This window comes from Erigeron canadensis, chromosome 4 (genome assembly GCF_010389155.1).
Source record: "Erigeron canadensis isolate Cc75 chromosome 4, C_canadensis_v1, whole genome shotgun sequence".
In the NCBI taxonomy this organism is placed as follows: Eukaryota; Viridiplantae; Streptophyta; class Magnoliopsida; order Asterales; family Asteraceae; genus Erigeron; species Erigeron canadensis.
This window is the reverse complement of record NC_057764.1, coordinates 45,239,791-45,254,296: the sequence shown is the minus strand read 5'-3', so window position 1 is coordinate 45,254,296 and position 14,506 is coordinate 45,239,791. Positions and strand designations below refer to the sequence as shown.

Genomic DNA, 14,506 nt, shown 5'->3' with positions numbered 1-14,506 from the left:
ACTAGACATGCTGTTATTCCTGATGATCTCATTGTGAAACAAAGTGAGCAATGGTTGATGACTTTGGTTGGTAGTTTTGTTGGTAAAAGACCTGTTTTTCCTTTTGTTCGTTTTCATGCTTTCAGATTGTGGAAAAAGTATGGTTTGGTTGATGTTGTCTTGAATAATCAGGGTAGATTCTATTTTAAATTTGATAATGCTGAGGGTATGGATTTTGTGATTAAGAATAGGCCTTGGTTGTTTAATGATATTCCTGTTTTGTTAAAGAAATGGGAAGTCGGGATTGAGAATGATAAGATCATACCTACTTATGTTCACATGTGGGTTAATATATATGATTTGGATGCTACCATGTGGGATTATGATATTCTTAGCCACATCACTAGTGTCATTGGGGTCCCCGTTGATTTGGATAGATTTACTGAGGAGATGATTGAGAAAAAGTCGGGTAGGGCTCTTTTTGCTAGGGTATTGATAAAAGTTAGTGCGAATCATGATATTCCAGCTTTTGTTGAGGCACTAGTATTGGGTAAAATGCAAAAATTCAGGTTACAGTTTCTCTGGAAGCCGGATAGATGTTCTCATTGTGCTATCTTTGGGCACAAGTTTCTTGATTGTGTTGACAGGCCAAAGTCTGCTAAAGAAATGGAAGCTGGGGAGCCCAAAGCTACTCCAGCAACTGAAGCAGGCCCATCTGGCACTAAGACACATGATTCACAAGTCCCACAGGATGAGCAGGGATTTCAGCAGCCCAAGAAGAGAAGAAAAAGGGCCAAAAAATCCCAAGTTGCAGCAGGTATTCAGATACCTAAGCCCAGGGTACGATATGTACCTAAGATTACAGAGCAGGCTGCCAAATCAAAAGCCAAGGCACCGGTTACTACCCCAGACACTTCAGACTCTACAGATTCATCTCAGCCAGTCAGGGTCACACTAGATACACACTCAGGTACATGTGCTGCACCCCAGCAGGATATTCCTTCCACTTCAGCACCAGGTATCACTACAGGTAACCCATATGATGCTTTATGTGGGTTAAACACTGATGATGTCAGCATCCCTTCAGCTCCTAGTGCTCAGCAGGACCCAGACTATACAGATCTAGGAGACGAGGAGGATGTAGACTCAGATACAGGAGAGACTGCCCAGCTCATGTAGTTAGATGGATAGACTAGCATTGTTATGTACTCGTATGAATTAGATTGCTAGTCATAGATTCATGTTATAGATACATATTTTTGATATATGTTGAGTGTCTGGGTCTGTCCAAACACTCTATTGGTTCATTTCCAGCATCACGGGCCTCTTTATTTACTAAAATGAGGCCCGTGAGGGCTTTTATTTTGTACCTCTTTATTTTTTAATAATATTTTCCAAAGGGCGCAAGTCCTTTTATCCAAAAAAAAAAAAACCCCTCACCCCTAAAACCCTAAACCCTAAAACCCTAAACCCTAAACCCTTAAACCCCTAACCCCTAAACCCTAAAACCTAAACCCCTAAACCCTAAAACCCTAAAACCCCAAAACCCTAAACCCCAAACCCTAAACCCTATATATATGTGTGTGTGTGTGTGTGGTAGCTTTCCGCTGATAACACGTTTAGAATAAGAACAGTGAGAACAATTTATAGCCTTTGTATGAAAAAATTTAAAGGATATGATGATTAATGGCATACTTGAAATTATTAATTCAAATAGTGGTAAATATGGGATTTTACATGTATATTAAAGGATAGATGGGTAAATAAATTAAGCAATGAAAAAATAGCAAAAATGGATATAAAATTCTCACATGTTACGGGAGTCAAACACCAAGTAGTTTTTTCAAAGGTCAAAACTACGTACCAACCATTTTGAAGATTTCTCCAATTACAATGAAGTAAGTTAATTTTATATTTGTAAGTTAACTGATCTTAAATATTATTGACGTATGATTCTCTATATATAATTGGGAAATAAACAATAAGTAAAGGAATGGAAGACTTGGATACATAATAATTACTTGGATGCATTAAAAATAAACATGATTTGGATGCATAAAAAATGAGTTGGATGCATAAAAATTAACATTATTTGGATGCATAAAAATTAATTTAACTTAAAAAATGGCTTGGATGCATAAAAATTAATTTTACTATAAGCCGCAAAAAAGAGGCAGAAGGAAAGAAAGGCACTTTCGGGCGTCCGCTAACTGACGACGTGTGTAAGGCATGCTCCTGTTCCGTGGTGCATAAAAATAAATTCAATGCTTAAAGATGACTTGGAATCTTGGATGCATAAAAACTAATATGATTTAGATCCATTAAAGACAAAACTTGGAAATAAATAAAGGAGAATGTTAAATAAATAAAAAAATATTGTTGTGTCATAGAAAATCAAATTACGTGTGGTGGTGGTGGGTTTGACGCCATGAATATTGATTAATTTAATATGAGAATGGATACATGTACAATTATGCAATGGAAATTGTAAAGTAAAAACTAAAAACAGTTATTGTTTATGTACGTGTATAGAGAAAAAAGAAACAATTTGTCAAGTTTACCCTTTAAATAAGTAATGATGTGTGTGGTTCCTATTGGTTCTCACATGGTATGTATTTTCAATCTGTTCTTATTAGATGATTACCCTATGTACGGTAACACTCTGGTGAGAACACTTTTAAAATAAGAACGGTGAGAACACTTAAAAACATCATTTTGATGCATTAAAAGTCCATAATATTAAGATAGTGCATAACTAATTATCATTATTTCAGTGTTTAACAACACATTGATCCGTCAAAATCGAAAAAATCACGTTTTTTTGGGTTATTTTAGGATCACCCCTTATTTTAGGATCAATTAGGACCACATCATAATCATCATCATCGACCACCACCACCACCGCCATTGTAACACCACACCGTTGGCGGAAAGGTGAGGTGTCATGAAAAGTACAGCACGACATGGAATTACATAGATACTGCTATATGAAATAGAATATAATGAATATATTCCCAAAACATGAGTTCAAAGTCATGACAATGCTAGGAAAGCTTATTACAAGTACATCCAAAAAAGGAATAAACCAAGGCATGCAGCCTTAAAGTCTGACAAAAGTAAAGGAACTCTAGTCTCCAAAGTCCAGTCCTAGCATGAAAGTCATTATCCCTGAATAGCTTGAGCACCTGAAAAGTATACTAAAGCGTGTCAACACAAAGTCTAGTCAAAGAAATAAGTCTTTTGTCGATTCTTTAAAGTCTAAACAAGTATTAGTTCAATACATAATGAGCAGAGTTACGCCATAATATGTCCAAAGTCTCAAGTCTCATGGCTCATGTCTCATGTCTCAAAGTCTCGATGTCTCAAAGACTCTATGTCTCGAAGACTCAATGTCTTAAAGTCTCAATGTCTCAAAGTCCGGCCTTACGGTACCTACCTTAGTTCAAGTCTCAAGTCTCATGTCCAAGTCTCAAACTCATACAATAAGCACGTCCAAACCATAAATCACAACAATAAACACATAAATCACACACATATAAACAAAATCAAGCACGTTAAACGGCACAAGTAACTCTATACGCACAGGCTCCATATTGAACATAAACAGGAATCGACAAAACTGTTTGAAAAATAAGTATACTTTCCACCCCAAAACTTGTAAAAAGAGGGGCTACGAAACTCACCTGAAAAGTGTTATGAAAGTATAACGGACGAGCACGACAAGCACAATCAAAGTCTACGACAATCAACGCCTACAATTAATACATGACAAGTCACAATGAAAGTCTTTGGTCTTAAGTCTTAGCCTATTAGAAATGCCTTTAAGTGCACATGTCTTTATTTAACTTCTAAAACGACGTTTGACAAAATTCGAATAAACCGAACAAGAATCTGGATTTGACAACAAAGTCCTTTATTAAATTCAAACACATTATTATATCAATACAACTTTATTTGAAATCATTTTAAAGTTCAAATAAGTTTTACTCGAATGTAATGAAACCAGAGATTTTAACCGAAAAGCTTACAAAACTGAAACGAGTAGAGGTTGAGCTCAACCTAATGGTTGAACTCGACCAACTAAAGCCCAAATATGTTATTTTAAAATCTTTTATTCATATGTTAGCCAATTGGACCAAAACTACACCTTTTGAGAAAACTAGTCAAGTTTAAGAACCGAATAAGCGCGTATGGACACGAAAGGCTAATGAAATCGACTATATGAGTAGGGAAGTGGTTGAACTCGACCATGAAAGGTGTAGTTTGATCTGGACAGAGGTCAAAATGAGTTTATTCCAAGTCTTAAAGGTCCGAGAGTTAAAACAAGTCATTTCGGGTCAAACTAGGAACCTTACGAGCCGTTTAAGCGACAAAAGTCAGTAGAGGGTCAACCTAGACCACCAGAGGTCGAGCTTGACCCAGTAGAGGTCGAGCTATACCTGCCTAGGTCGAGCTAGACCATCCTAGGTCGAACTAGGCCTGGTCGGGGTCGGATTCATACGCGATTTAAGCAAAAACGAACGATTTTGACGCGATTTTGTTAAAATAACGAGATCTAAGGCTAGCCAATTCATACCCATGGGTCTTGATTGCACAAAAGTGTCACAAATCAGTACAAAAAAAAGTGAAGTTCGACCGATTTCATACATCATGTGATCGACAATTGCACAACCTTAATCTTGGATACGGAATCGACTAGTTTTAGAGTCTTTTAGCCAAGTAAAGGATATCTTCAATTTTTGTAGTTGCACAAAATCTAAATTACATGAGTGCATAATGTATCAAATCAAAGCCTTAATCAAGGTTCAATTCGTTTCTTACACACAATTGTAACCGAAATTGCACAATCAACAATCAAAGACATGATTCGCTTAGCTTTTGATAAGAACCAAAAGAGTAAACATATATATACATATAAAAACGAATTGGAGAGATTAAGAACAGAACTTACACAAGTTTTTGATGAAGAGAATGATAATATTCACTTGTTTCTTGATCAAAGATTGAAGCCTTGATTGATTGAAAGCGTTTAGAACCGAAATCGAGAGAATGATTTAAGAGAGGATTTGAAAGACAAACTCTTTTCTCTTCTTATCTATGAAATCTGGATTTTTGTGATGAAAAAGTGTTTTTCAAAGATAACCTTAGAGAGAAATCTTATGTGTGTAAAACCTTTTTGATGGAATGAAAGAACAAACTATATATAGGCATGAATATGGTGGAATTCAACCATGGTCGAACTCAACCAGGTCTAACTCGACCAAGTCGACCTCAACCAGGTCGAGCTCGACCCATATCTGGAAAATAGACTCTTTTACGAAAACATGGGCGCTTGAATCGTCAAAAACGGAGTTACGGTTTGAAAGTTATGACCAAAACAAAATCAATACGTTTTTCTGTTGTCGACTCGTTTAATTAATTAAAACAATGCCATATACGGCAAAGGTAAATGATATCCGTTGATTCGCTTAATGTTTTGAAAGTTCATTTTAACTTTATTTGGCATTTCTATGAGGCAACTAGTCTTCCTCAATCATTTGCTCCAAGTCTTAAAAGGTTAAAGGCATTAGTACTCAATAAACATGTCTTATCTTATTCATACTCTAATCCATATAGCCACATGTCTAAAGACTTAAATTGATAGTTAATGACCTTCTACAAACGGAAAAGTATAATCAGACGAACGCTCAGGTGACGGTTGTCACAGCCATGATCATCTCCGACCAAAAACATGGTCCTCCAGCTTCGAAGACCACTGTCGTCGTCGGAAAATCATGTTTGAGTTAACTTACACATGTGTAAGTTAACTTAAAAATGATTTTCCGGTAGTCCCTGTCGCCGGAAAATCATGGTGGTGGTCGGAGATGATCATGGTGGTGTTTAAGTTACAAAAAACACATTTCCTAATTGGTACAAAATTAACTTTCACACATACACACACACATATATATATATTGAATATGTGGTTATCATTTACCTGTGTAATAAATAAATGATTAAACTTCTCACATACTAATTTCTTAATACTTATTGTATAATAATAAATGATTGAAAACTCATGTTTTTTATGAATTAAAATACTAAACGGTAGGAAGTTTTACTCTTAAATTTAAGAACCACGTATTTCCATTATATACTACTCCCTCCGTCCCATTTTAATTGTCACGTTGACCAACTTTGACCGTAAATAACTTTGTTTATACTATATGTTAGTTGATGAAACTTATATGGACGAAAAGTACATTAAAAGCCCAATCCATTCATATATTTTATAACAAATATTACATGAAACAAACAAAGTTATTTACGGTCAAAGTTGGTCAACGTGACAATTAAAATGGGACGGAGGGAGTATAATAAATGAAATGGATGTAATAGTAACTCGCCTGCGTGGCGAGTTACTACTCGTCCATTTCAAACCCCGTACTATTCGGATTTTGCCAAATCGTATTTTGTATGGGTTTTCACTACGAGTTACTTCTTGGTTTCTTTTGAGGCGAGTTACTACTCGTCCATCTCACACCCATACAACTATTCAGATTTTGTCAAATCACATCCCGTTCGGGTTTCTACTACAAGTTACTCTTTGTTTTCTTACGTATTTTTCCTTTTCTGAGTTTTGAAATAATAAGATTGAAAACTTTTATATATTTTTTTGTACCACTATTCGAAATAGACCATATCGGATCCCGTTCGGATTTAAAAGTACATGTTATATTTTGGTTTCTTACATTTAAAGAAACCTATCCTATAAAAAATAATTGTTAATTAGGCAACACAACAATTAAGACCTGCAACGCAAGGCCTTATAACTTTCTATTAGAAAATGTATTAGTAATGTAAACATTCAAACAATCATCCCATTTAAACCTTGCAACTAAACAGCTCCACATCGCAGCCATCTCCATCCTCTCACATGGCTTCGGTCGTATGCCTGGTATCAGATTGAAGTACATTGACGATTTGGAGGGCCACATAAAGTGCCTTATTTGCTTATCAGTTGTTGAGTTAGAGATGAAAAGAAATTGCCAATGTGTGACAATGGTTTTCACGCTTCATGCAAAGATATGGCACAACAAAACAATATATTGAAAAGTTTATAGAAGTGAAATCAGAGCATTAGTAATTCTTTACTTTCTATAACAATGATACATTTATTCAACAAACTTTCAATTGGTAACTGATGTAAGTTTACATATTCAACCCAAAATGTTTACACAACTTTTGATGATATAAGTATAAAGTGAACTGACAAACGACCAGATAACAACACATGATACTTACATTCTTCTCAAATTATCTAACCTGGCCTGTAAATCACTGTCAATCCCACCATCATCAGTTGCAGGTGCTTCAACCTGTGGCACTTTGGTCTTTGCAGCCGGGACTGATACCGCCCCCAATGGTGCGCTCATCAACTGCAAGCTCACGATACTTCGTAACTATCAACATTTTCTTAATATAACTAATATTTAAATCTAATATCAGAAGTGATAGATTTACCTCTTGATTGATGTCGATACCAATTTCATCTAGAACCTGGCTCACGAGTTCTTCTGTTTCATCCTCTTCCTCATCTCCTTCCAAAGCATCATCAATGGCATCGCCCATCACCTCACTTACCATTTCCATCTTCTCATTTTGCCTCTCAAAATCTTGCATTATCTTCTGCAATGATGGTAGGTTCATCTGTCTGTTCATCTGGCCCATAGCCTTTGTCACACCTTTCATTGCTTCACCCATTGCTTGAGTGGACTTCAATGTCTGTTTAACATTGGGCTCATGCAGTCAAAGATCAACCATGATAAACACTTTCCATTTCTTTGTTCAGATAGCTAAGTTGGCCTTTCTAAATTAAGAAACGGGTTTACCTTGAGATGAGGTGTTCATGTCTTAGACATGTGTTTTTGCAAAATGCAGACAATAAATGTCTTTGAAGACATTATTAAAACGATTGAAGCTTAAAAAATGGATTAAGGCTTGTTTGTTTTTCTTTCAAAAAGATCTTCAACAGAAACCCAAATCAACAATAATCTAACAATTGGAAAAAGCAAAATCAGATTAATCAACCACTTTTGATCCAAAACCAAACAAAAGCATACCAAGATCTTGAATCAAAATAGAAAAACAAAAAGCACATCTTGAATCAATGGTGAAAAACGGAAGAAGAAAAAAAAGTAGGAGTTACCAGCATTCAGTGGCTAGCCGAAAAGGGTGCTGGCTAGACCTACTATGATGGTCGTTAGAGGGAGTTTGGGAGAAAAGGAAGAAGAAGGGTGTGGATATAAAAGGAAGATGGAAGATAGATTGTATGGGTTTTATGTCTTAACAGTTGTGAAATAATTATCCAGAGCTTGTCGCAGACCAAAAAAAAAGGGCTTTGAAGACCTTATTGCTTTTTCTAAACAAACCATCTTCAAGAAAAGATGTCTGTGAAACATAAGACATAATACAGTTAAACCTCTTCATGGTGGCCCACAGACCCAAAGAGAATCTTGGATTTTCAATACATGGAATTGACTACTATTTGAGCTCAAGAAGTTGAGTAAAATCAGGATTTTTAAGTGTCTGTATTCACCTTTTTACTTTCATGATGAGAAGACAATATGGAAGATTCTGATATGAACAAAAATAAATAAACAGATAAACAAAGGAGTACCCCTCCCTAGGTACAACCCTATTACTCTCCAGCATGTTTAGCAAGCCATTATATAGAAGGAAACTAAATATTAATAAAAGATATATATCTATAATAGAAAGGATTTGTTATAGACGATAGGGCTGTTAGCTACCATATTATTATCTATTATAAACAAGATACTCTATTATATCTCTAGATATATATATACCCGAGTTTTCGGATAAAATCGGATCGGATTACGGGTTCAGGTATCAATAGTTTTGAATACCTAAACGATTCCTTTATGTACGAAAACTGCGGTTAAAATAGTTAAAAAAAAAGGTTTTATTTTTTTACTTTTGAAAGTTGGATACCTTTTATTGATCAAAAAAAAGTTAGATACCTTAAATATAAAAATCAACAAAGTTGGATACCTTTTTGTGCAATTTACCCGATATATATATGTGTGTGTGTGTGTGTGTGTGTAAGTTATTTTAAGACCACTCCTTATTTTAGGACCAATTAGGTCATGTGTTTTTTGTAACTTACACACCACCATGATCCTCTCCGACCACCACCATGATCCTCTCCGACCACCACCATGATTTTCCGGCAACGGGGACCACCAGAAAATCATTTTTAAGTTAACTTACAAATGTGTAAGTTAATTGAAACATATCGCCGGAGCCGGAGGACCACATATTTGGTCGGGGATGATCACAGTAGTGGTGGTGGTGGTGGTGGGTGATGATGATTATGATGCGGTCCTAATTGGTCCTAAAATAAGGGGTGGTCCTAAAATTAACCCACCCCTATATATGTATATATATATATACTAGTTTTTAATACCCTTACGATCAGTGGCAAATCCGAGATTAGGATTCGAAATCACATGTGTCCAAATTAGTTGAGACGATATGGCCAAATAAGATGTGTTGGTTAATCGTTGGGTCAGGTCAAGTTAAAACGCGGGTCTTAAATCAAATCCTCGTTTGTCATTTATAATCCTCGTTTGTCATTTATAACTCTTTAGGAGATACCTAAAAGTCTATTATAGTGAAAGATTTCAATGTAGCAAAAGGAAAATGATAAACATATCTCGAAGCTATGTTTATACTTTATAAGTTTGTTACATTAGGTGTAAAAAAAAGTTGCATATTAAGTTAAATTATAATTTATAAAACTAGGAGTTGCATATATTCTATGTAACTCTAAGAAGCGAGTATAGATAGAATAATTTTGAGTGTTGTTTAAAAAAGTTATTTATTACAATACCGATTACTTTTGAAATGGTTATAATTTGATTATATTTGTTTAATTCATGTAAAATTGCTAAAACTTCAAACTTAGTATAATAAATGTCCATTTTGTTAATTATATAATTTACATTAATTATCTAAAGGAAAATGATAAATCCTCCTAAAGATTAGCCTAAAAATCCTCAACATTAAGAAGGTAACATGTTTCCTAATCTTGCCCCCTGATTTTTCCACATGTCATCATCTCATGATTAGGAGGATTATTAGGCTATTTAGTTAGAAGGATTGATCATTTCCCTTATATAAATAGTAATAAAACTAAATGACTGATCATATCTCTACTTGTTACATTGTATCTACTTATTTTTCTTAAAACATTCCATTTTTACTATGTTTAATATGTATACCATACTTTGTATTTCTGTTTTGATTCCACGTTTCTTCCTGCACATTCATTCTTAAATGACCCCATGTTTTCTTCTTCCCATTTCGTCTTCTTCTAGATAATTCTCCATTTCTTTCTCTATTTTAATGAATTTACCTAGGTCTACAACCATATTTAACACGTGTCTAGAATATGTTTTGCTAATAATTACTACAAAATTTTCTAAAATAATCTAGGTCCATGGACCTTGTTTAGACATGAATAGATCCGCCCTTGCGTACGATGTACGGATTGATTAGATGTATATGATGACATTTCTAAATATATAACGAAAAGTTATGGTATTTTAAATACGATAGATAAATATAGAAAGATACGTCAACTAGACTATATTATTTTTCATCATAATTATCATTTATAGTAAATAATAAAATAAGAAACATACATAATCATGAAACCAAAGTTAAAATAACAATAACTTGAAAAATAACATGTCAAACAAACTCTTAAAATACAAAATTGTGTGTTTACATAAATTAAACATATTTCCAAAAAAGTATAAACATAGTTGTTAGACTCGTCCGAGTCACGAGTCGACTCGTACGAGTCATGAGTCGACTCGCACGAGTCAAAACCAAGCTTAGTTATATTAATTTAAGAAAGATGTAAAAAAGGTCCAATGCTTAAAAAAGAGAATTAATGGTTAAATAATGATTGGCAATTTCCCAAGTTTAAAAATGATAAAATAAAATATATGATTGATGATTACATATCTATACTTCTATACTATTTAATAAAGGAGCAACCCTATCCCTTTTCGACAAACGAAAATTGAATAAGACATTTTTGCCCCTCACCTCTAAACTGTATTCTACCATCACATCCATGATTTACCTAAACTACCCTTAATGAAATATGTTACAATATAGACATCTCAACCTTTACAAAACACTAGCCGCCACCATCACCTGTCGCCACCGCCACTCCCGCCACCAAGGCCACCGCCACCACACCGCTACCGTTACCACCATTGTCGCCGCATCGCGTGGGCATACGTCCAATATTACATAATAAAGCACATTCGTGTGGAATTCTTATTTTTAATAAAGATTAGTTATAAATATTATAATCTCCATATTTAAAAGTATTTTTAATGAATTATTATAGTTTTTAGTTATATTGAATATTATAGTAACAATATAAATATAAGAGTTTAATTATCATAAATATACTTGTCTACTAATTAAAATAATAGTTTTTAGTTATACATGGTACTTAAAAAAAAAGATTTATTAATATACACTAAGATATATAGGTGCTAATCTAATAGTGTGTCATGTGTCGATCAAAGAATGTTATAATACTGTTTTAGTTTATTGGTATATATAAATACGGGGGAAGATATACACTAGCAGCAAGGTTAACACAGACTATACTATTAATTGCATAGTTGAACTAATCTTCAGTTCTTTTTTGGGTTGACAAATTTTTAGGAAGGCCCTATCTAATGGCAAAAACATAGATGTACCTGAATCCGAAGTGATACGCCTTGCAGTTGAGACTTAAGCTTGTAAAATTTCTCAATCTGATGTCGTGTTCTGATAAGGTCTTTCGCCATAACCTTAACAGCCCCCTAGAAGAATGAAAGTAAAATAAAGAATACACATTAGTCTCTAATTAGGGTAAAGTACGTGACAAAATGAACAACTGAACCAGATTAAGATTATTAAGGATTCAATGGAGATCATTAAAGCACACAAATTAACATCTAGAAATGAAAGACATCAACGTACCATCTGACCTTGCTTGGCACTTTTCTTGATCTCTGCAATCAATTTCTTCTCTTGTGTTTGCAAACCTTGTCGTTCCCTTTCTATTTCTCTAATAGATTTATCGATCATTCTCTTGTTCTCCCGCAGGAGTTCTGCAAATAAAAACCGTAGGTCAGAAACCAAACACTCTGGGTAATACGATGATGACATACATACAATGATACAAATACAGATAAAAAATATGAGTCCTGATGAAGTTGGATCATATGATCAAATCTTTCTAAGGGGTTACTAAGGAAAAGTGATGACTCTAAACAACTCTATCTGGTCACTCTTATGTCACCAAAAAAGTTTGATTCTATTTGATCACATCTTTTTAAAAAAATAGGGCCAAAAAAGATTCATGGCAGGCTTTGTTGATATACCTTCAAAAACAATCAGTTTTACCATCTAAGCGAAGAAAGAAATTTGCAAAGTATTGAATTCAGAACACTAGCCTTAACTAAGTGTGCAAGTGCGGCCAAAGCACTATGAAATAATCAACGTAAAGTAGTTAAGGATGTTGCATACCCATTAACCAATGATATAATATTCAAAAGCAGTACAAAAAAAAAAAAAACAAATTTCGTCCTTATCAGTGTGATTTGATAACTCCTAGTTCAAAATATAAAACCGACCAAATAGGAGCGCTAAAACTGAAACTCGTCGAAAGCTCCCAAATTTCTTAATAAAATCATAAACAGAATTCCATGATTGGTAGCTAAAAATCAAACTTTGACATCGCTTGCCCAAATTCATCTACTAATACTCATCATCATTAGTCGATCAATGAATATCTAGAATTAAACCTCATATACAACAAAGTAAAAGTTTTTTTTTAATAAACATAAAATGATCAGGTTATAATACAATTAGCAAAATTCAAAAACAGATGTCGATCTACAGAAACTCATCCGACTTAAACATCTATATCTATATATATACACACACACGGAGTAAATAATATAAAAAGTAGATCGACGGAGGGAGACCTACCTGCAGGTGTTTTCTTCTTGCCGAATATAAAACTCATTTTGCTGTGATGATTTTAAATCAATCTAATTCAAATATATCAATCAATTTATCAAATCAAATAATAATAAATCCCAAGATACACTCTCAAAAAAAGTGTTCTTTTTGTTGAGCGTATCCTCTTTGATGGATTTGATATTACTTTACTTTTTACTTGATAATTATAATTATATATTATTTTATACTTTTTATATATATTATACTCCTTTTCTGAAAATTGGTGGTACTGGTATACGCGTTGACGCGTTGTAGTCGTCAAATAACACGTACAAGACTTTTTTTTTTTTAGAGTTGGGCTGCCTGCATTATAAAATTCTCCCGGTTCATTGGCATCGCACGGCACGATCTTAATCTTAATCTACTAGCACTATACTCGGACAATGCAACGGTAGACGTGACGGTAACAGTGCGATGAGGGATTGATGGGGGACTGTTAATAGCTGAATTTAATCATTAATGTTAAAAAATAGTGTATGTAAAAATATTTTAAGTAATGCTAGTTAAAAATATTACATAATATAAATAAAGGAGAGTATTTCAAACATTTCTCATATAAAAAGGTGTTTAATCTTTAAGTGGGTTGTTTTTGTATTTGTTTATTTCGTATCCAATTTTTGATTATGTTGAATATCTTTGACCACCCTTGGAAATTTGTATGTTTATTCTTTTTTTTTTTTCAAAATGAGTTGTTTTAATTATTATGAATGTAGATAACTTACTCTCACTCCACAAACTATCAAGAGACTTCTACAGTTCTACCACATTTAATCAATGAATTTTCCGTCTTAATTAACATACTTTTTCTTTTCATTAAGTTAATATTTTCCAAGATTTTTGGCCATTAATTATGATAAAAGATGTGAAATAAAACCTATTGATACAAGTTACTGTTAAAATTATTAATTTTTTATAGCATGGCACCTACGTAATGCAGCGGTGGTTATGACGGTGAAGGTATGGTTGTGGGGCGATTGTTGGTAGTAGAAGCGGCGTCGAGTGGTGTAGCTAATTAATATAAGGTTAATGAAGTCCTTCACTGATTACCTCAGTGGTTGGACACCCGGACTTTTGTCCAAGAGGTCACAGGTTCGATACTCTCGATCTGTGATTGTCCGCCAAGATTTTGTGTTGGCTTTCATGGAGCTTTTACCGGGTGGGGAGGGCGGGGGGAGGGGATCGGGTAGGTCTACGGTATCCAGTCGAGATACCCGTGATCCGGCCCTTGCTGTTCTAAAATAAATAAAAAAAATATAAAATATAAGGTTAATAAGGATATTTTAAAATATAAAACACTGATAGTGTAATTTAATCATTAAATGTATTTTAGACAATTTCTTCATAAAACTTTCAACATGGGGTTATGTTTTTATAATATATTATAGATTATAGATATAGATATTTGTAAGCATGTGATTAGTTA

General features: G+C 34.0%; 1 protein-coding gene across 1 annotated transcript; it reads right to left on the bottom strand.

Annotated features, from left to right (window-relative positions):
* Positions 1 to 7,113: 7,113 nt before the first annotated feature.
* Positions 7,114 to 13,251, bottom strand: LOC122596575 (vacuolar protein sorting-associated protein 2 homolog 1). Its single transcript, XM_043769184.1, has 5 exons — positions 13,051 to 13,251; positions 12,037 to 12,167; positions 11,772 to 11,876; positions 7,483 to 7,743; positions 7,114 to 7,397 (listed from the first exon to the last, which is right to left on the bottom strand). Exons 1-5 carry the CDS (start codon positions 13,085 to 13,087, stop codon positions 7,260 to 7,262), a joined length of 672 nt encoding a protein of 223 aa, XP_043625119.1. The 5' UTR covers positions 13,088 to 13,251; the 3' UTR covers positions 7,114 to 7,259.
* Between the last annotated feature and the right edge of the window lie 1,255 nt (positions 13,252 to 14,506).